The sequence below is a fragment of the Protopterus annectens genome, chromosome 12.part0 (assembly GCF_019279795.1).
Source record: "Protopterus annectens isolate FY-2018-M chromosome 12.part0, PAN1.0, whole genome shotgun sequence".
NCBI lineage: Eukaryota > Metazoa > Chordata > Ceratodontiformes > Protopteridae > Protopterus > Protopterus annectens.
In genome coordinates this window covers 271,005,762-271,025,737 of record NC_056746.1, presented here as the reverse complement: position 1 = coordinate 271,025,737, position 19,976 = coordinate 271,005,762, and the positions used below count along the sequence as shown (strand labels likewise).

Genomic DNA, 19,976 nt, shown 5'->3' with positions numbered 1-19,976 from the left:
ATTGCTTTTCCTTGCATTCCTGTTGCATATGCTACCAGAAGCTGGTCAGTTTTTCTGCTGGTCTTAATTCTGTCCAGATAGTAGCATAATTGTCTGTGCACATCCAAGGTATGTAGCATTCTTTCCCCCTTGTTCTGTGGGTTGGGGAAGAATGTAGGTAAATGAATTGCTTGGTTCAATGACACTCTGGAGACCACTTTTGGCATAAAGGTAGGGTTAGTTCTCAGAGAGACTCTGTCCTGATGGAAGATAAGGAAGGGCTGTACTGCCATTAATGCCTGTAACTCAGATACCCTTCTTGCTGAAGTGATTGCTAGCAGGAAAGCAATTTTCCAAGACAAGAACTGTAATTCTGCTGTTGCTGCTGGTTCAAAAGGGGGAAGTGTTAACTTTTCCAGCACAAAGTTGATATCCCATGTAGGTAAAGGTGGTTTCCTTGGAGGTTTTACATTTTTGATTCCTCTCAAGAACTGTCTGAGTAGAGGATGAGAGAAGACAGGAGGATCCATGTTGTATTCTGCTGAAATTGCTGATGCATGAATCTTAATGGAGGAGTAAGACAGGCCCTTGTGGAACAGTTCTGCTAAATATTCCAGGATGTGTGCTATGTTTGCCAATGAGACATTTTCTCCCTTTGCTGCACTCCAAATGAGGTATATTTTCCACTTGGCTGAATAAGTCTTCCTTGTGGAAGGTCTGCGTGCCTCCAGGATAATGTCCTTAACCCTCTGGGATAAACCTGGGTTATTTTGTTTTAAGCAATATTCCAAGCAGCTAGCTGCAGTGTTTTCAAGTTTGGATGTAGGATCTTGTAGTTGCCCTGTGTTAGAAGTAAGGGACATAGAGGTAGAGGCCATGCGTGTGTCCGAGACATGTTTCTCAGTAGCGGGTACCAATGCTGCCTCGGCCAGTCTGGAGCTATCAGGATTACCCTTGGCTGATCCTCTCTGATCTTCAGTAGAACTTTGTACATCAAGGGAAGAGGTGGAAAAGCATATGCTGTCAGGTTTTTCCAGCTGAAAGAGAGGGAGTCCACCCTCCAAGCAAGTGGGTGGTATGCTCTTGTGCAGAATTTCTTCAATTGGTGGTTGTGTGGGGAGGCGAACAGGTCTATCTCTGGTAGTCCCCATTTCTTTGTTATGGTTTTGAAAATATCTGGATGCAGCATCCATTCGTGAGCATCCGTGGTAGTTCTGCTTAAGGTCTCTGCTAGAGAATTTTCTTTTCCTGGTACAAATCTGGCCTGGAGTTGAATGTTGAGATTCAGAGCCACATTCCACAGGTCCATTGCCATCCGGCATAGAGGATATGAATGTGTACCTCCCTGTTTGTTGATGTACCACATGACTGTGGTATTGTCGGTCCTTATCAGCAGATGACCCTGTTGAAGGAGTGGTCTGAATGCCTGGATCGCATGTTTCACTGCCAGCATCTCCTTTAGATTTATGTGTAGATTCAGCTGGTCTTGGGTCCATAGGCCTTGAATACACTTGTCCACCATGTGTGCCCCCCATCCTAGGTCTGAGGCGTCCGTGGTGATGGTCTGGCTTGGATGAGGTTTGTGGAAAGGCAAGCCTCTGTTCATCTGACAGGCCTGAGCCCACCACAGGAATTCTTGCTTCAGGCATGGAATTATTGGAATTCTGGGCTTCTAGACTGTGCTTGTGTTGAGACCATACATTCCTTAGGTACCATTGTAGCTTTCCCATATGCAGCCTGGCATGTGGAACCAATATTATGCATGATGCCATGTAGCCCAGGGGTTGCAGGACTTTCCTTGCAGTAAGCCGAGTTTGTGTTGTTAATGTCATGAAGTAGGCTGGTAGATGTTTTTGTTTTTCTTCTGTGAGAAAAGCCATCTGAGTTGATGTATCCAGTTCTGCACCCAAGAATGTTATCCTTTGGGATGGTACTAGTCTTGACTTTTGTATGTTGACTGTGTATCCCAAGGCTTGCAACAGTTGTATGACATTTTCCAAATCTTTTGTCAATTTTGCCTTGTTGTCTGCTTGTATCAGGCAGTCGTCCAGGTATGGGTAAATTTGAATTCCCTGTAGCCTGCAATGAGCAATTACTGATGCCAGGCATTTCGTGAATACTCTGGGCGCGGTAGATAAGCCAAAAGGCAATGCTGAGAATTGATAATGCTCTGATCCTGCAAGAAATCTGAGGTGTCTTCTGCAATCTGGTCGTATAGGGACGTGCAGGTATGCCTCCTTGAGATCTAGAGTCACCAGCCAAGACTCCTTGCCCAGCATGGGAAGAAGCTGCTGGAGGGTCAGCATTTTGAATTTTGGAACAATGAGGTATGTGTTCAGTGCGGAGAAGTCTAGAATAGGTCTCCATTGATTTTCTTTTCTTGGTACAAGGAAAAGCCTTGAGTAAAATCCTTGGCCTTGTTCCATAGGTGGTATCTCTTCTATAGCTCTCATCCTTAGTAAGTTGTTGACTTGTCTTAGAGCGTCTGTTTTTTGGCTTGGTGGTAGGTTTGGCATTCCTCTCTTTTTTGGTAGTGTGTGGAAGTGAAACCTGTAGCCCTTGTCTATTGTTTGTAAAGTCCATTTGTCTCCTGTAATGTAATGCCAGTTGTCGGAGAATAAGGCTAGCTTTCCCCAAGGGTGCTTCCAGTTGTTCCCTGGTAGGCGGAACTAGAGCCAAGTCATTGTGTCTGCCCTGTGGAAGTGGTTGTAGTGGAATCTGTGGCAGTACTTCTCTGGTTGGTAGGTTGCCACTGACGTCCCCTGTAGGCACCCCTAGATTGACCTCTGCCTCTGGGGTGTCTATTTCTGCCTCTCTGCGCTCTGGAGTTGTCTGGAAAGGACCAATTCTTCGAAGGCCAATTTCTGCTAAACCTCGGAGGTTGGACCTGTAAGAAATCCTTGACTGTTTGTACAGATTTTGCTTTTTCTTCCACCTTCTTTAGAACCTCCTGTGCAGGGGAGCCAAACAAGCTTTGTTTCTCCATGGGAGCATCTAGGAGTTTTGACTTAACATGGTCTGGTAAGGATTGTTCCTTTAACCAGGCATGCCTTCAAATCACTGTTCCAGTCATAGCTGCTCTAAAGGAAGCCTCCAGTGCATCATAGCCACATTTTAAGAAATGGTTACTAACCTGCTGAGAGTTATGTAACAAATCCTGAAGGGACTTGCGGTCTAAAGGTTCAGGAGAAGACAGTTTTTTGTTTATCTGTTCTAACAAAAATTCCTGGTACTGAATCATGTGAAATTGACAGTTCAAGGCCCTGGCCGAAAGAGTAGCAGAAGTATAAACCTTTTTACCCCATCTCTCTAATGCTCTAGATTCCCTCTCAGAGGGAAGAGGGTTTTTGGCAGAAGCAGCTGCCACACCTTTAGGGCCCTGTGAAATGGTTTCAGGGTCTGCAACAGGAGCCTTATACAAATGGTAATGTGTGTCCGGGACCCTGTAATATCTGTCTGGCTTGGCAGGGGCCGGAGGAAGAGAATCAGGAGCAGTACAGACATCATTATATGCATCATCAACAACTGTTAGTACTGGCGGAATGGCTAAAGGCCTATGCTGTGGTAAGTGTAAAAAGGTCCTTAGCCTTTTCCTTGAATCTGAAAAATCCTGGCCCTGCCATTGGAAATGTTCCCTCATAGCATGCAAGGTTTCCCCAAAGGAAAATTCTTCAGGAGGAGAAGCAGAAGGAATGGAGTCTTCTGCATCAGAAGACTCATAAGGAGAATATGGGCCTTCGTGAGGGTCTGAATTGTCTGAGTCATCCAAGGAATAATCTGTAGAGACAGGTTCCGGGGGTTCAGTCCTAGGCCTCTTGTCTGGAAGGGGCTGAGAGGCCTTGTCTGGGTGAGGTTGGGATCCCCTGATCAAAGAAATGAGATCCTCAGCCAGGCTGAGCATTTGGGAACTAGAGGTAGGCCTATGTGAAGGAGTTTTTGCAGGTAAGGCCTTAGAAGATTTAGCTGCTTTAGTCCTGGAAAAAGCCTTGATAGACATAGAAGCAGGGGGTCTAGCAGCCCCACGTGCAGGGGTAGATATGTCTAAAGGAATAGTGTCTGACAAATCCTGGGCACCTGCTTCTGTAGCAGTAAATTCAGTAGCAGATTCAGCCATGCTTTGTGAGGCCTCGACTATCGGAGGCATGCTTTCGGCCGAAGGAAGAACCGGGGACTCTGTTTCAGCCGAGTGTCGGTTCTTTTCCTTGCGTTTTTTTAGCTAATTGCGTAGTCGGAGTCTCCGACGGCATTTTGTATGCAAAAGCGGGACCAAAAAACTCCTCTGCAAACTCCGACCGACGTCTAAGTGTCCGTCGGTTGAAGGAAGCACAGGCTAGACAAGCGGATACGTCGTGGTCTGGGCCTAAGCAAATAAGGCAGTAAGAGTGGAAATCCTTATGAGGTATTTGTTTTCCACAAGTTAAACAATTATTTACTTTGTCTGACATCGGCTGAGGCAAGAAAGAGTCCCCAACGGGGTACTTAGCTTTTTAGAAGTCTTCGGTAGTAGAAATCTCTGGATCTGACCGACCGGCACTTGCGAACAGCTTCTGCTTCGGGCACCGCGCGGCAAGAAAGACTGGGGAAAATGTCGTCGGCTGATGCCTTTATACCCAATAAACAGCAGCTATGACGTCGGGTGAAGTGCGACACCAGCCGAGGCCAGACCCAGACTTTGGAATCCGGCCGACCGAAGGGCTGCCTGAGGCAGGACAACCCATATGTTAGGACTGCAGATGCATACCTATCGGACATCTACATTTATGGTAGGTACAAAACTGTACTTTCTCTCTAATGACAATGTTCCAGCTTTACTAGTTCTACAGGCACTAGGATTAGGACTGCAGATGCATCCTTGAAGGACATCCAAAACTGGTCTCTAGTCCCCTCTTTTTTTTGGCACCAAAAATAACAGAGTAGAATTCAGATCCTATTTGGTCTGGTGGGACTTCCTGGATGACTTTTTTCTAGCAGCATTTGAATTTCCAGAGCTGCCTGATCCCTCTAACTGGGTGGAACATCAGGGATTTTTCTTCCTGTTTTTGGAGTGAGAGTAAAGGAGATGTAGTATCCTCTGGCAATGATCCTTAGCACCCAAGCATCTGTTTTTATTTTTTGCCAGGCTAGTGAGCGCAAGAATAGTCTTACCCTGACCACCTCCAGAGGCAAGCAATCGGGCCTCCCTTCAAAGCAATGGTAGGATTTCCCTGACAGAGAGTCTCTGGAAAGTACAGTTGTGTACCTACCATAAATGTAGATGTTCGAGTGTATTCACTGTTGCAGTTATTACACTTGGGTTATCCTGCTGGCAGGCTACCCGCAGTCGGCCTGAATTCCAAAGTCCTGGTCCGGCGTTGGTTGCTGTCGCCTCTTCCCTGACGTCAGTGTGCCAGGAGTATACAAGATGCAGCCAACACCATTTTCTTCAGTTTTTCTTGCCCCAGATGTCAGGTGCCCCCAAAAGGGTAGACTAAAAATATTGCTCATAAAAAGCATGTACTAAAATAAACATTACCTTCATCTACAAGCAAATGCACCACATAGGTTGTATAAAATAGAGAAGTACAGATAAGTCCCAGCAAAGAAAGGGGGATGGTGGGTGGGTAAACTGGACTGCAACAGTGAATACACTCGAACATCTACATTTATGGTAGATACACAACTGTACTATGTTCATCGTGTTTCACTGCTGCAATCATTACACTTGGGTTGAATCCCAAAGCTGAGGTTGGGCAGCTGGGTTTAAATAGAATTAGGAGTGGCTATGAGGCCCTGCAGAATTGCAGTGGCAAAGTGCTTAGTAAAAGTGTGCACTGAAGTCCAAGTTGCAGCCTCTAAAATATCCTTGGTTGGTACTTCTCTGAGGAAGGCTGCTGAGGTGGCTGCTGCCCTGGTCGAATGTGGTCTAATACCCTTAGGCACTGATTTGCCATGTTGTGAATAGCAGAAACTAATGCAGTGTCCTATCCATTTTGAAATAGTCTGCTTTGAGATAGCCTTTCCTTGTGATCCTGCATTGCTTACTGTACTTATTTCCTTGTTTCACTTGAAAGAAAGTTACTGTTTGTCGTTTTTGCATTTAGTTACTTGTAACACATTGCACTCAAGTTACCTGGCACTTGCTCACTAAAGCAATTATATAAGTCAGCACTAAAAATTAAAAGCACTACACCCTCACTCCCCACTGGCCCTTGTTTTCAATTAAGGATTTCCCAATATTATTCTAGCATGTCCAAAGGTCAGTTGTCAATCTCCTCTCCGGTCCAGCTGGTGAATCTGGGAATCTTGAGGCAATGTTATAACTGCCTCATGTACACAGACAACCCTCTCCTCCTCCCACATAACACAAATACTTGCGAGAGATGCAGCTATTTAGCCAAACTGGAGGCTGAGCTCTCTCAACTCAGGACTGGCAAGACCAGACAGGAGGAGAAGGCAACTACACACCACAAAACCAGCCTCACATAATGCTACCACTCCACTGAATCAAACACATAAACACACAAAGACATACTCGAGGCTCTGAGTAAAATTTACCTAAACAGCAGAGGCCTCCAAAGCAGACACCCAAACAACTGCTACCTCAGGACACCCCACAAGCAACACATAAACCACAAAAGCAGTGTGCAAAGCAGTCACAGCCCTTAAGGCCAAATACAACACCAAACATACTTGTCATAGGTGACTCCATAGTCAGACACACTGGCGTCCCACTCACCAGGCTGAACAAGGAGAGGGTCACAGTAAGCTGCCTATCGGGCTAGAATCGCCACATAACACAAGCACTCGGGTCACTCCAAAGCAAGTACAAATATGACACAGTCATTGTCCATGCTGGTGTGAACGACCTGAGACGCACTCCCTGGACTGCATGAAAAGAGACATAGAGGAGCTCTCTGATTATGTAGCCCAGGCAGGTATGACCCTAACCCTGAGCAGTATCCTTCCTTCACCAAGAATGATGCCACAATATAGAGACAAGATGATCAGCTTTAACAATTGGCTTAATGTCTGGTGTCATTCAAAGGGGATCCAGTGTCTGTCTGCCTGGGATGACATGCTTGACAAGCCACGCTGCCATGAAGGGGCTTGCACCTGTCACCCTGGGATTCGGATATTGGCTAAGGCTCTTGCCACCCCATAGTGCCTTTTTAGGCAAGGCTCAAATTCTAAACCTACCACCCTAGAAAACAAAATGGGAAGAAATTGAGGGTAATGCTGCTCAATGCCAGAAGTCTAAATCTCAAAATGCACGCACTCGAGGCCCTTCTCAGTATGGAGAACATCGATGTCTGTGCTGTAACTGAAACCTGGTTCAAGGCTCCTGAGAGCACCCGGCACTATTAGGTTTTACCTCATATCATGCGTTCCGCCCAAAACCCGGACCACTCCACAAAAGGAGGGTGTATCCATATTCATAAAGGATACTCACACCTCCAGGTTGGTGGCAACGCATGAAGCTTGAAACCATCCAGGTGCAACTAACCATAGGCAAAACTGCTCTACAAATTGTAGCATGCTACAGGCCACCCTCTCAAACTCAGGAACCCCACACAGCCTTCCTGAAGACACTGGAGGGTATAAATGTATCTCCAAACACCATCATATTGGGTGACTTCAACTACCGAATATAGACTGGGAACATTACTCAAGCCCTAACTTTCTAGCCCAACGGTTCCTGGAGTTCATAAATTCAAATGCCATGGAACAGCTAGTCACTGTTCCCACGAGAGGAGAAAATATACTAGATCTCATTGTCACAAACATGGGGACAAAATGCTCCACACGAAGTATATCCCTCATTGGTGAGATCTGATCATAAACTAATCTCACTGGAAATCCACATCCGCCCCACCCCAAACAACAGACCATAGTGAAGAACTTCTCTAAAGCAAACTTCACACTACTCAAGACTGGTGTGGTATCCTTCAAGGCCCCTGAGTCAGAGGAAACCACAACCCAAGCTGCGGAAGCCCTTACAAATGCCTTCTATGAACACCTCCAGGACTGCATGGATCAGGCAATCCCAAATAAAACCAAGACTCTTTCCACAAAGGGCAAACGTCCAGTCTGGTGGACCCCAGCCATTAACAAACTTTACAATAAGAGGAGAAAGCTATTACATGATAGAACAAAATCCATAAAAGGGAAGTCACCACTGATCATTATTAGTAAAAAATTACGAGCACTCATAAAATCAACTAAGGCCAATTTTGAGAGAAAAATTGCCATGGATTCAAAGGACAATCATAAGGCCTTTTTCAGCTATGTTAGGAACCTGGGTGGAAACTCACAGATATGCTCAGAATTAGTCCAAAATGATACAAAAATCACTGAACCCACAGACATTGCCAACATACTGGCAGACAGGTTCAGTGCAAACTTCACCCCCTCTCCCCTAAAGGAGAGATAACTATCCCAGCCGAGTGTAGCCTCCCGGACATCTCAAATGCAGGTGAAAGCTGCTCTCTCTAAAGCTAAAAACACAGCATCAATGGGACGGATGGTGTCCCTGGCTGTGTGCTACACGAGCTAAATGAGGAATTAAACCGCATAAGGCAGCTGTTTAATCTCAGCCTTACCACAGGATACGTGCCCAAGGAGTGGCGACGGCAACTGTGGTCCCACTCCACAAAGATGGCGCCTACGGACCCTGGTAATTACCGCCCATAAGCTTAACAAGTCTAGTCTGCAAAGCTATGGAGAGGATCATAATGGAGCTCATAAACAAAGATATAGGGACTTGCAGACATTGGACCCGACCCAGTTTGGCTTTGTCAAGGGAAGATCATGCCTTTTGAACTTGGTCGACTTCTTGAAATAGTCACCAAGGCCATTGATGAGGAAAGGCAGTCCATACAGCCTACCTTGACCTTGCAAGGCTTTCGACACAATACCCCACTCGGTATTGTAGAAAAACTTACCAGCTTAAATGTAAACCCATATGTCACAAGATGGGTTGCAAACTGGCTTAAGGACAGAACCCACAGGGTTAGAGTTGCTGGCGCTGTGTCAGACTCAAGCCGGTCACAAGTGGTGTCCCACAGGGCTCGGTCCTTCGCCCTATTGTTTGGCATCTACTTCTCAGAAGTACAGGCCAACATGGGAGGACTTTGGCTGACAAAGTTTGCAGATGACTGCAAACTGGGCCATAGTGGAAAGTGCATCGGACACGGATATCCTTCAGAAGGGACTCACTGAAACAGATAGCTGGTGCCAGAGCCATGGCCTGAAGTTAAACGCCAAAAATGTATAGTCATACCCTTCGGGAAAAACAAGGTAACCCCAAGCTACCATATAGGTGGCAATCCACTAAGCACAGAAGAGGTTATCAGGGACCTGGGGACCCAGGTTGACAGTGGCCTTTCTTTTGACACTCACATTGCTAAAGTGGTTAGAAAGACCTTCTACATTGCCCACCTGATCATGAAGGGATTCACATCCAGATCTAGTGAGGTCATTGTTCCCCTGTACTCTTCACTTATCAGACCAATGATCGAGTACAATGCCCCATTCGGGATGTATCTCACCCGACATCTGCAGCAATTGGAGAGACCCCAAAAGTTCCTCACCAAAAGGATAAAGGGACTCCAAAATCTGTCATATGCTGCCAGATTGAAGAAACTCCAGCTCTATTCAGTCGCATACCGTCTGCTCAGAGGTGACATGTGCCTGACATACAAGGCCATGTCCAACCGTGAATTAATGGACATGCTCCACCTCAAAAATCCAAATCCACCAAAACCACTAGAGCAAGCGACTTAAACCTTAGCACGGATATAAATAGGACGTGCTGGAGGGATAGATTTATCACTCAGAGACTCCCTATGCTGTGGAATAAAATCCCGGTCCATGTGAGGCAGAGCACCTCGCTGACTCTGTTCAAGAGAAATCTAGACCTGTGGATGGGAGATCGTAGGTTTACCCCGGGAATCATCTCTGGGTCACTGCTGGACAGAGGCACAACAAACTAATGGGCACAGTATTTTTTCATATAAGGGGTGGCGTAAGCCACAATAATTTGGGCTAGGCTTATAAATGCCTTAGGGCAGATAGCCTAGTATAAACCTATGAACCTATGAACCTATGAACCTATATGCCACTAAAAGTTGCTCAGTCTTTCTGAAAGCTTTAGTTTTGTCCAAGTAGAAGCGCAGCTGTCTGTGTATGTCCAAAGAATGCAGAAGTCTCTCCCCTTTATTCTGTGGGTTTGGGTAAAAAGTAGGCAAACGAATGGTTTGGTTAAGAGCCACACTGGACACTACCTTAGGCATAAATGTTGGGTTTGTCCTTAGAGAAACCCTGTCCCAATGGAAGATAATAAAAGGTTCCACAGCCATTAATGTCTGTAACTCTGAGACTCTTCTTGCTGAAGTCATTGCTAGGAGCAGAGCTGTTTTCCATTATAAGAATTTTATCTCAGCTGTACTGGCTGGCTCAAAAGGAGGCAGTGTGAGTTCTTCCAAGACAAAATTGAGGTCCCATGCAGGTATTGGTGCTCTCCTTGGAGGTCTTATGTTTTTGGCCCCTCTGAGGTACTGCCTAAGCAATGGATGTGAAAAAATTAGTGGATGTGTATTGTAATGAGCTGAAATGGCAGAGGCATGGATCTAAATTGATGAGAAGGATAAGCCTTTGTCCAGCATCTCAGTTAGGTATTGTAAAATCTGAGGGATATTTGGTACAAGTGCGTCAATTCCTTGTGCCTGGTTCCAAGCACAGAAACTATTCCATTTTTCTGCATAAGATTTTCTGGTGCTGGGCCTCCTGGCCTCCAAAATAACATCCATAACTGCTTTAGGGAGAGGTGTATTCAGAATGGTTACACTATCCGCCATGCAGCTAGATTTAGGGTTCTGAGCTGGCTGTGCAGGATCTGATTGTTTTGTTGGGTCAGTAAATGAGGAATTTGAGGCAATGTCCAGGCTGGGCCTTGAGACAAGCTCCTTGGGATTGGGTACCAGTGCTGGCGTGGCTAATCCGGGGCAATCAGTATCATTTGTGGCTTCTCTTGTCTGACCTTGAGGAGTACCTTGGGGAGGAGAGGCAGTGGAGGAAAGGCATATACTGTAAGGTTGTTCCAGCTGAATGACAAAGCATCCACTTTCCATGCTTGTTTGTGATAAGTCCTTGTACAGAATCTCTGTAGTTGGCAGTTGTGAGGGGAGGCAAATAGATCTATGTCTAGGCATCCCCATTTTCTTATGTTGAAGATTTGTGGATCTAGTTTCCACTCATGAGGATCCATGAAGTTTCTGCTTAGTTCGTCTGCCAGAGCATTTGCTTTTCCTGGCAAGAATTGTGCTTGCAGGTATACTTGGTACGTCAATGCTGTGTTCCACAAAATCATGGCTTGTCTGCAGAGGGGTTAAGAATGTGTACCTCCCTGCTTGTTTATGTACCACATGACTGTAGTACTGTCAGTCTTTATCAGCAGCTGTCCTGGATGAAGTAGGTCCCTGAAGGCTGTCAGGGCATTTTGTACAGCTAGCATCTCTTTTTGATTGATGTGAAGATGCCTTTGGCTTGCGGGCCATGTGCCCTGAATACATTTTCCTGCCATGTGGGCCCCCCAGGCATAATCTGTTGTTAGTGTTTGCCTGGCTGTGGGTACAGTGAATGGCTGTCCCTTGTTGTGGTGACAGGCCTGTGCCCATCATCGAAACTCCTGTTGCAGGCAGGGAATGAGTGAAATTAATGATTCCAGGCTGTGGCAATGATGAGTACAAAGACATTTTAGATACCAATGTAGTTTCCTCATATGCAGTCTAGCATATGGAATTAGCAGAATGCAGGATGCCATGAAGCCCAGAGCCTGCAGATTTTTTCTTGCAGATAACTGGGTCTTTGTTGCCATGTTTTTGAAGTAAGAAGTCAGTTGCCTTTGTTTGGCGTGAGATAAGCCATCTGGGCAGTTGTATTTAAGCTTGCACCCAGGAATATTATCTCTTGAGAGGGTACTAGTTTTGATTTCTTTTCATTTACTGTGTACCCTAGGCAAATTAGTAATCTTTTACAGACGCTAGATGCTTTAGTAGAATGTCTTTGGTCTCTGCTTGAATAAGGCAGTCGTCCAAGTAGGGATATATTTGAATTCCTCTGTCTGCAAAATGCAATTACTGGTGCCAGGCATTTTGTGAAGACTCTGGGTGCAGTAGATAAGCCAAAGGGCAGTGCAGAGAATTGGTAGTGCATTGAGCCAGCTATGAATCTGAGGTATCTTCTGCAAGACTGTCTGATTGGGACATGCAGGTATGCCTCTTTGAGGTCCAAAGTTACAAGCCAAGCTTTCTTGCCCAGCATGGGCAGAAGCTGCTGCAGAGTCAACATTTTGAATTTTGGAACGTCCAGAAAAGTATTTAGAACAGACAGGTCCAGAATTGGTCTCCAGGCTTTGTCCTTTCTTGGCACTAAGAAAAGTCTTGAGTAAAATCCTTGTCCCTGCTCTTGTTGTGGCACTGGCTGAATAGCCCTCATGTTCATGAGAGATGAAACTTGTTTTTGTGCCTCTGCCCATTGATTGTGGGGCAGGTCTGGCATACCTTTTGCCTTTGGAAGGGTGTGAAAGTGTAACCTGTAGCCGTGAGAGACTATATTTAAGACCCATTTGTCCTGGGTGATCATGTGCCAATTTTGTGAAAAAAGTGCAAGCTTTCCCCCTAAGGGTGCTGCCAAAAAGATAAGTGCTTGGCATTGGCAAAGGGAAGTCATTGTGACTGTTTCCTATATGGCTGTGACTTGTCTTCTCCACTTTTGGAGGCAGAAGCACCCCATTGTTTGGGCCTGTATGAGCCCTGGGGCTGTTGTCTGCCTCTAGGGTGTCTGTATCTGCCTCTTTGAGGCCTGTCTGACACTGGAAAGGACCAATTCTTAGAAGGCCAGTTCCTGCTAAATCTGGGTGGCTGTACCTGTAAGAAATCCTTTACTGTCTGCATAGATTTAGCTTTATCCTCCATTTTCTTCAACACCTCTTCTGCTTTAACACCAAAGTATCATGCTGTAATGGAGCATTCAATAATTTTGCTTTAACATGATCAGGCAGATTCTGTTCCTTTAACCAATCATGCCTTCTAATGACAGAACCTGTAACAGTGGCCCTGCAAGAGGCCTCCAGTGAATCAAAACCACATTGCAAAGTATGCTTTCACACTTGTTCAGCGGCATGCAATAAATCCTGCATTTCCTTGTTCTCAGAACATTCAGAATTTGTCAACATTTTCTGTTTTAGTAATGACATTAAGTACTGCTGATATTTAAGCATATGAAACTGACAATTTAAAGCCCTTACAGCCAAGGTAGAAAAAGCGTAAACTTTTTTCCCCATCTGTCCAGTGCCCTTGAGTACTTGAGGGGACAGGGTTTTTTGCAGTAGAGGCCTTGACCCCTTTGGGACCCTGAGATATAGTTTCTGGGTCAGCAGCAGGGTTTTTATATAGAAATTTATGAGAATCTGGAACCCTGTAGTATCTGTCTGGCTTAACAGGTGCAGGAGGTAAAGAGTCGGGAGACAGTCCGGACTCTGAAAACACATCTACAATGTCTCGAACAGGTGGAATAGCAAGAGGTCTGTGCTGAGGTAGTAGAAGAAAGTCTCTGAGCCTTTTCTTAGATTCTGAGTAATCTTGGTTCTCCCAGTGGAAATGCTCCCTCATGGTATGCAGGTTTTCCCCAAAGGAATAATCCTCAGGGGGGGAAGCTGAAGGAACAGATTCTTCAGCATCAGAATCCTCATAAGGAGGAAGAGAGTATCCCTGTTCTGAAGAGGAATCAGAGAAAATGGAAACCTGATCAGAGGAATCATATTCAGTGTCTTGCCTAGGCCTCTTATCAGGAGGGGGATGGGAACCCCTGATCAAAGTAATTAGGTCTTCGGCCATTTTGAGCATCTGTTTCTTAGGCATGGAAGTATGCCTGGAGAATGCTGTACTTGTTTCCTTGTCTTTAAAGCTGTTTTAGTCTTTGGTTTGGATGCTGAAGTTGACTAGATATAAAGCTGTGTAGGTCTGAAAACACCCTCAGAAGCTGATGCCTGCTCAGCGGCTCCAGACCCATCTGAGGGAATAGTTTCCGAAGGCTCAATACCTTGAGTATCCAGAGGCCTAGTTGTCTCCCCGTGAGAGTCGGAGGTGGCCTGTGGCTCTGAGGTAGCGGGTGTCAGGGGCTGCGAAAGCGCCTCACTGAGAATCGGCGAACCGGAGACTGGCCTAGAAGAGGCTTCGTCGTCGGTTTTGGACCTCGGATGCCTGTCCTTTTCTTTTTCCTTGCGCTTTTTATGAACTCTGGTCGTCGGCTGTTCCGACGGCATTATATAGTTAAACCTTCAGCCAAAGTAATGAAATGCAAAATCGTACCGACGCTTAATAGTGCGCTGGTTAAATCTAGCACAAAACCGACAAGTAGCAACGCCGTGGTCAGGGCCTAGGCAAGAAATACAGCAAGAATGAAAATCCTTATGACGTATTTGCTTCCCACAAGAAATACAATTGTTAACTTTTTCTGACATCGGTCTGGAGCAAGAAAAAAGTTTCCCCAATGGGGTACTTAGCTTTATTGAAGACTTCGGATCTGAAATTCAATTTCGAAAATCTCAGGAGTCGGCCGACCGGCACTTGCGAACTGCTTTTTCTTCGGGCAATGTGCAGCAAGAATAACTGAAAAAAATGGCGTCGGCTGCATCTTATATACCCCTGGCACACTGACGTCAGGGTAGAGGCGACAGCAACCGACGTCGGACCAGGACTTTGGAATTCAAGCCGACTGCGGGTAGCCTGCCAGCAGGATAACCCAAGTGTAATGACTGCAACAGTGAAACACGATGAACATCCCTGATTTTGTAGGCCACTTCTGCTGTGTAGTTGGCGTCTTCCATTACAGCGTCTCCTCTGCTCGAGGGGAGTCAGTGCCACATGCTTCCTGGGAAGGCCCTTGGGTTTTCTTGAATCACATTTCCCCCCTCATCTGGTTCCTGGAATAGAAGCATTGGAGAGTGGAAAAACGTATGCCCATGGCAGACAGAATTTTTCCATCCTTTTCACATCTGGCCTAGGTATCTTTAACTTTGGGACCAAAAAGGGAAGATCTGTTAAACAGAGAATTGACAAATGAAGACTTAAAATGGCTCTGCAAAATCACACAAGAGCATCCAGGCATGCCACCTTATGGCTATGCTAGAACCCACTGCCCTAGTCGCCCCTTTGGCTGCATGAGCAATAAAGCCTCATGGACGAGTTAGAGATAGACTCCAGGATGGCAAGCTGGGAGGCTACTTTACCTTGTTCCTTGTCAGACATCTCCTGTGAGGGTATCTGTGAGCTGTTGATCAGATCCCTCTGAAGTCTAATGAAATGTGCCATAAAATTCAACAACCGTAAGGCAAAAATCGAAGCATAGACCCACTTACCAAACCTCTCCATTGCCCTGGACTCCCAGATAGGGGGATGAATGGTGGAACTTTCTTCTGCTAGTTCCTTCTTGGTGGCTGCCACAACCACCATGGCATCTACTACTAAACCTTTAGCCCAGTGATGTTGGTCCTCTGGAGCAGAAAGGGTTTTATCTGGTCTCCTGGGGATTAGATCTATAGAAACAGGGGCCTTCCATGCCCGCTGTGTGATCAACTTAAGATAGTCAGCCGGCGGGGTCACCCAAGAGATAGATGGGCGAGCACCAACAGCTTGCAAGTACACTTACTCCTCTGAGGATGGGTCTTGGGGCTTCCAGCCATCCTTCTACTTTAATATTTCTAGAATGTCTCCATCTTCTGGGGGTAACTGGGGGGGGGGGGGACTCTCCCAGTCATCAAAGTCCGTGTCCTCTGTGACTGATTCCTCCTGGGAATCAAGGTTGTTTCCTCTCACACAACCCTTTCTGGGGCACCTCCTCAGTGGGAAATTCTGTGGAGGACTCAGAAGAGGTAAGGCCCTGTACAGGGGCGTCCTGCAGCTTTGATGCTTGCTGTCTGGGTGTGGAGGTTGGTGAAATTTCTCAACCAGACAGAATCCCGGCAAAATCCTCCGATGGGAAAGAAATTGACTGAGAGCCTGCAGAGGCCAAGACCCTCTCCATAACTTGAAAGGCAGATCCCCCCAAAGAGAGATGGGTGCCCAGAACTGGGAAGGACAACCTCAAAACTATGGCCCCAACCCACTCCGTGGAAACCGCCATCAAGGTCAAAGCCGAGGAAGCACCCACAAACGGTGCAGCAGAGCTACAACCCCAAGGAGCCCATTAGTTCCAAAGAAGCGGAGGAACTCAGGGTACAGACTGGAGCTGAAGGCATAAGAGCTGTTAGCACCAGAACAGCTAGAACTGGGAAAATCGGAGCAGAGGTCTCTAAAGCCGCAGTTGTGGATAGAGGAAGAACATCTGGAGGAGTCTTTGGAGAAAAGGTCCCATCTCCAGAAGGGAGTGAAGCCTGGGAAGAAGCTGAAAGACCCCTTGCCACAAGTAGCTGATCCACCAACCTCATGACATTGACTTCCACCAGACTTGTAGATGAATGGACCAAAAAGGCTGAAGGAGATTCTGGCCTCTCTATATATATATAAAAAAAAAAAAAAAAAAGAGGCTTGAAACTTGTCCAACAAAGGGGGTCTATTGATGGGGAATATTTTCTAGATGCTGAAAGTAATCGTGGTTCTAACAGCGCCATGGTAGGAACCAGTTCCAAATACCGCTGGCACCGTAACCAACACCAAGGAAGGAGATGTGACTTGAAAGGTCGGCACCAAGGTGGACAGCACAGAAACTTGAGATGCCAAGGTTTTTACTGCAACTGGAACTGAGGGGACAGTTCCAAAGACTTTTTTGTTATCCAATTTTAGTTCTGCAGTAGGTGTGGGAGCCGAAGATTTAGAGCTATGTGCTGGAGCCGAAGGGGATGCAGGTACCAAGAGACTCCTCATCTTAACATGTTCAGTCTTTGAGGAAGGGGAAGATGATGCAGGAAAAGACGCACCCAATTTTGATACCCTAGGCTGACTGGACAAAGACTCAAAGGAAGTTTTTATCAGACCTTTTAAAATAAGCTTATTTGTCCTCTTTGAGAGAGCCCTGTGACTAAAAACTCGACAAATATCACATTCTTGTTGTAAATGCTCCGCAAACGCAAGATAAATGACCATCAGAACAGGACATTTTTCTGCCACAACCAGAACATCGTTTAAAGCCAGTTGCACCCTTAGTCTTATATGCCATGTTGACCGACGCAAAGAAAACAGCAGCAGAAACCACTCGCACTAAATGTCCATGTACACAGAAGAAAGGAGAGAGAGAGGAACTAGCAATGATGGTACGCCAAAACTACTAGAGGTAGGATTAAAGGGACAGCACTACCAGCAATGAAGGCTGACATCAGATCAAACATTTCTTGAAATAATTTCTAACTTTCCACAATGTTTCAGCCTTGCTATTATAGTTTAGAGGGTACAAGAAGCTTATCGCATGCGGAAAAAAAAAAAAAAAAAAAACTACACTGTTCAACTCAAAAGACTTCATGATTCAAATACTGCAAACAACAGAGTTTACTTCATGCACAATATTCATTAATGTACCCAACAACACAGTAGCTAAGAAACTTCAGAATTATGCTAAACTGGGGATATCAAAACAGGAAATCCATAAAAGATGCACAATGCATAATGGTCTCTGAAATCGGATTCTACTTTATAAAAATTGTTTTATCTCATCCCCACAGTAAACGTGAACCGTTAGCATACGCAACGGCCCAGAAGTTGCTCCGCTCTTTGGAAATGTTGGCTTTACGGTCCTATGTTAGCTACTTTGCCAACATTTCACTGCATTTGCTCATTGAGAAGATAACACTAATCCAGATCAACAGCTACATAAATTAAAAAACTCAGTGTTACATTGGCATTAAGTGATACAAATGGCAAAACAGAAAAAAATGAAGGAAAAAACTGAGAAAGGCTGCTGTGCTGCAGACATACCCTAAATGTGATGAAAATTTCCTTTTTTCCAACAGGCATTCGGACAGTCTGTCCATCTTCTATCCCTGTAAAAGGAAATTATTAATGAAATTTCAACAATTCCATCAGATAATCTGAAAAGCAGTGATGTCAAACAAGTCACAAACTTAACACTACCTTACAAAAAGAGACAAGGCACACATACCCACGTCCATAAGAGCTTTCCCTTTCCATGCATCCTAGATCTTTCAAGCCTCTACATTTAGTTAACACTTCCTAATGCATCTCATATGCATGAATTTACCCATGCAAGTCGCAATGCATCTACCATACTTAACCTCACTGCCTCCTCCGGCTGACTGTTTTTAAAGTTCCACAGCTATATACAACACTGCATTTGCACAGCCTTATCTTCTCTCCATATGTCACATGGTGGTCCTAAGGAATGTTTCTATATAGTACAGTTTTGTACCTACCATAAATGTAGATGTTCGAGTGCTAATACAGCTGCAGTAATCACAGATGGGTTCTCTGCCGTCAGGCGGGTCCTCGGTCAGCCGAATTCCAAAGTCTAGGTCCGGCGTCGGTTATTGTCGCTTTCTTTCCTGACGTCAGTGAGGCAGGGGTATATAAGACACAGCCAACGCCATTTTCTTCAGTCTTTCTTGCCCCAGATTTCAGGTGCCCCCAGAAGGAAGGCAATACATAAATTATAATTATATACATGAAATGCAATATAACCAAAAATCAGTAGTTGCAAGCAAATATACCATAGAAGGATAACCCAGTCAGGTTGTATGAATAGGGGTTAGGCCCTAGGCCTTTACCAAGAGGGGAAGGAGGGAGGGAAAACTGTACTGCAGCTGTATTAGCACTCAAACATCTACATTTATGGTAGGTACAAAACTGTACTATGTTCATCGTGCATACAGCTGCAGTAATCACAGATGGATGGAATCCCAAAGCTACGCACAGGGTGGTAGGCACTATGTGGAAATGGGATGAGCCAGAATGCTCTGCAACACAGCAGTGGCAAAGCCTGCTCTAGTTTTAGAATATAAAGGCAGGTGGTAGTGTTTTGTGAAGGTATGAACAGAACTCCAAGTGGCTGCCTCCAAAATATCTTTGGTAGGAACTCCTCTGAGGAAGGCTGTAGAGGTAGCTGTGGCCCTGGTGGAGTGGGATCTGATGCCTGTAGGGACAGATTTTCCATGATAGGAGTAACAAAACCATATGCAGTGGCCTATCCATTTTGAAATTGTCTGTTTGGTAACTGGCTTCCCTTGAGCTCCTACAGCATAGGACACAAAAAGTTGTTCTGATTTCCTGAAAGGCTTTGTTCTGTCCAAATAATAACGTAGCTGTCTATGGATGTCCAAGGAGTGTAGCAGCCTTTCCCCTTTGTTTTGAGGATTGGGGTAAAAGGTAGGTAAGTGTATGGCTTGAAGCTGCCCTGGATACCACTTTAGGCATAAATGACGGGTTGGTTCGAAGGGAAACCCTGTCCTGATGGAAGATGAGAAAGAGCTGCACAGCCATGAGGGCTTGTAGTTCCGAAACCTTACGAGCTGAGGTAATGGCCAGAAGGAAAGCTGTTTTCCAGGACAAATATTGCAAATCTGTTGAGGCAGCTGGTTCAAAGGGAGGCAATTTTAATTTTTCTAGAATGTAATTAAGATCCCAGGCTGGAATTGGTTGTTTCCTTGGTGGTCTTATATTCTTAGCCCCTCTGAGGAACTGTCTTAAGAGTGGGTGAGAGAATAAGGATGGATCTGTGTTGAATTCTGCAGAAATGGCTGAGGCATGGATTTTTATGGAGGAAAATGAAAGTTCACTGTTCAGCAGCTCAGCTAGATACTGTAATACCTGAGGCAAATTCAGTTTTCTAGGGTCCTGGCCTTTTTTCTCATTCCAAGAGCAAAACAGTTTCCATTTTGCAGAGCAAGCCTTTCTAGTAGATGGCCTTCTGGCCTCCAAAATAACATCCTGCACCTCTTCGGGGAGTAGAGTCTGTTGTGGTGTTAAGGAATTTTCCATGCAGCGAGATTGAGTGTTTTCAGCTGACTGTGAAGA

The 19,976-nt window shown here is 45.5% G+C and overlaps 1 protein-coding gene across 2 annotated transcripts in view; it reads right to left on the bottom strand.

The window, feature by feature from the left end:
• DNAJA3 (DnaJ heat shock protein family (Hsp40) member A3) overlaps positions 1-19,976 on the bottom strand; it is a 911,667-nt gene that overhangs the window by 462,772 nt on the left and 428,919 nt on the right. For both annotated transcript variants that reach the window (XM_044089330.1, XM_044089331.1), the window contains exon 7: positions 17,925-17,989. In XM_044089330.1, coding sequence (XP_043945265.1) covers positions 17,925-17,989 — 65 coding nt within the window. The remainder of the gene's footprint in view (positions 1-17,924; positions 17,990-19,976) is intronic.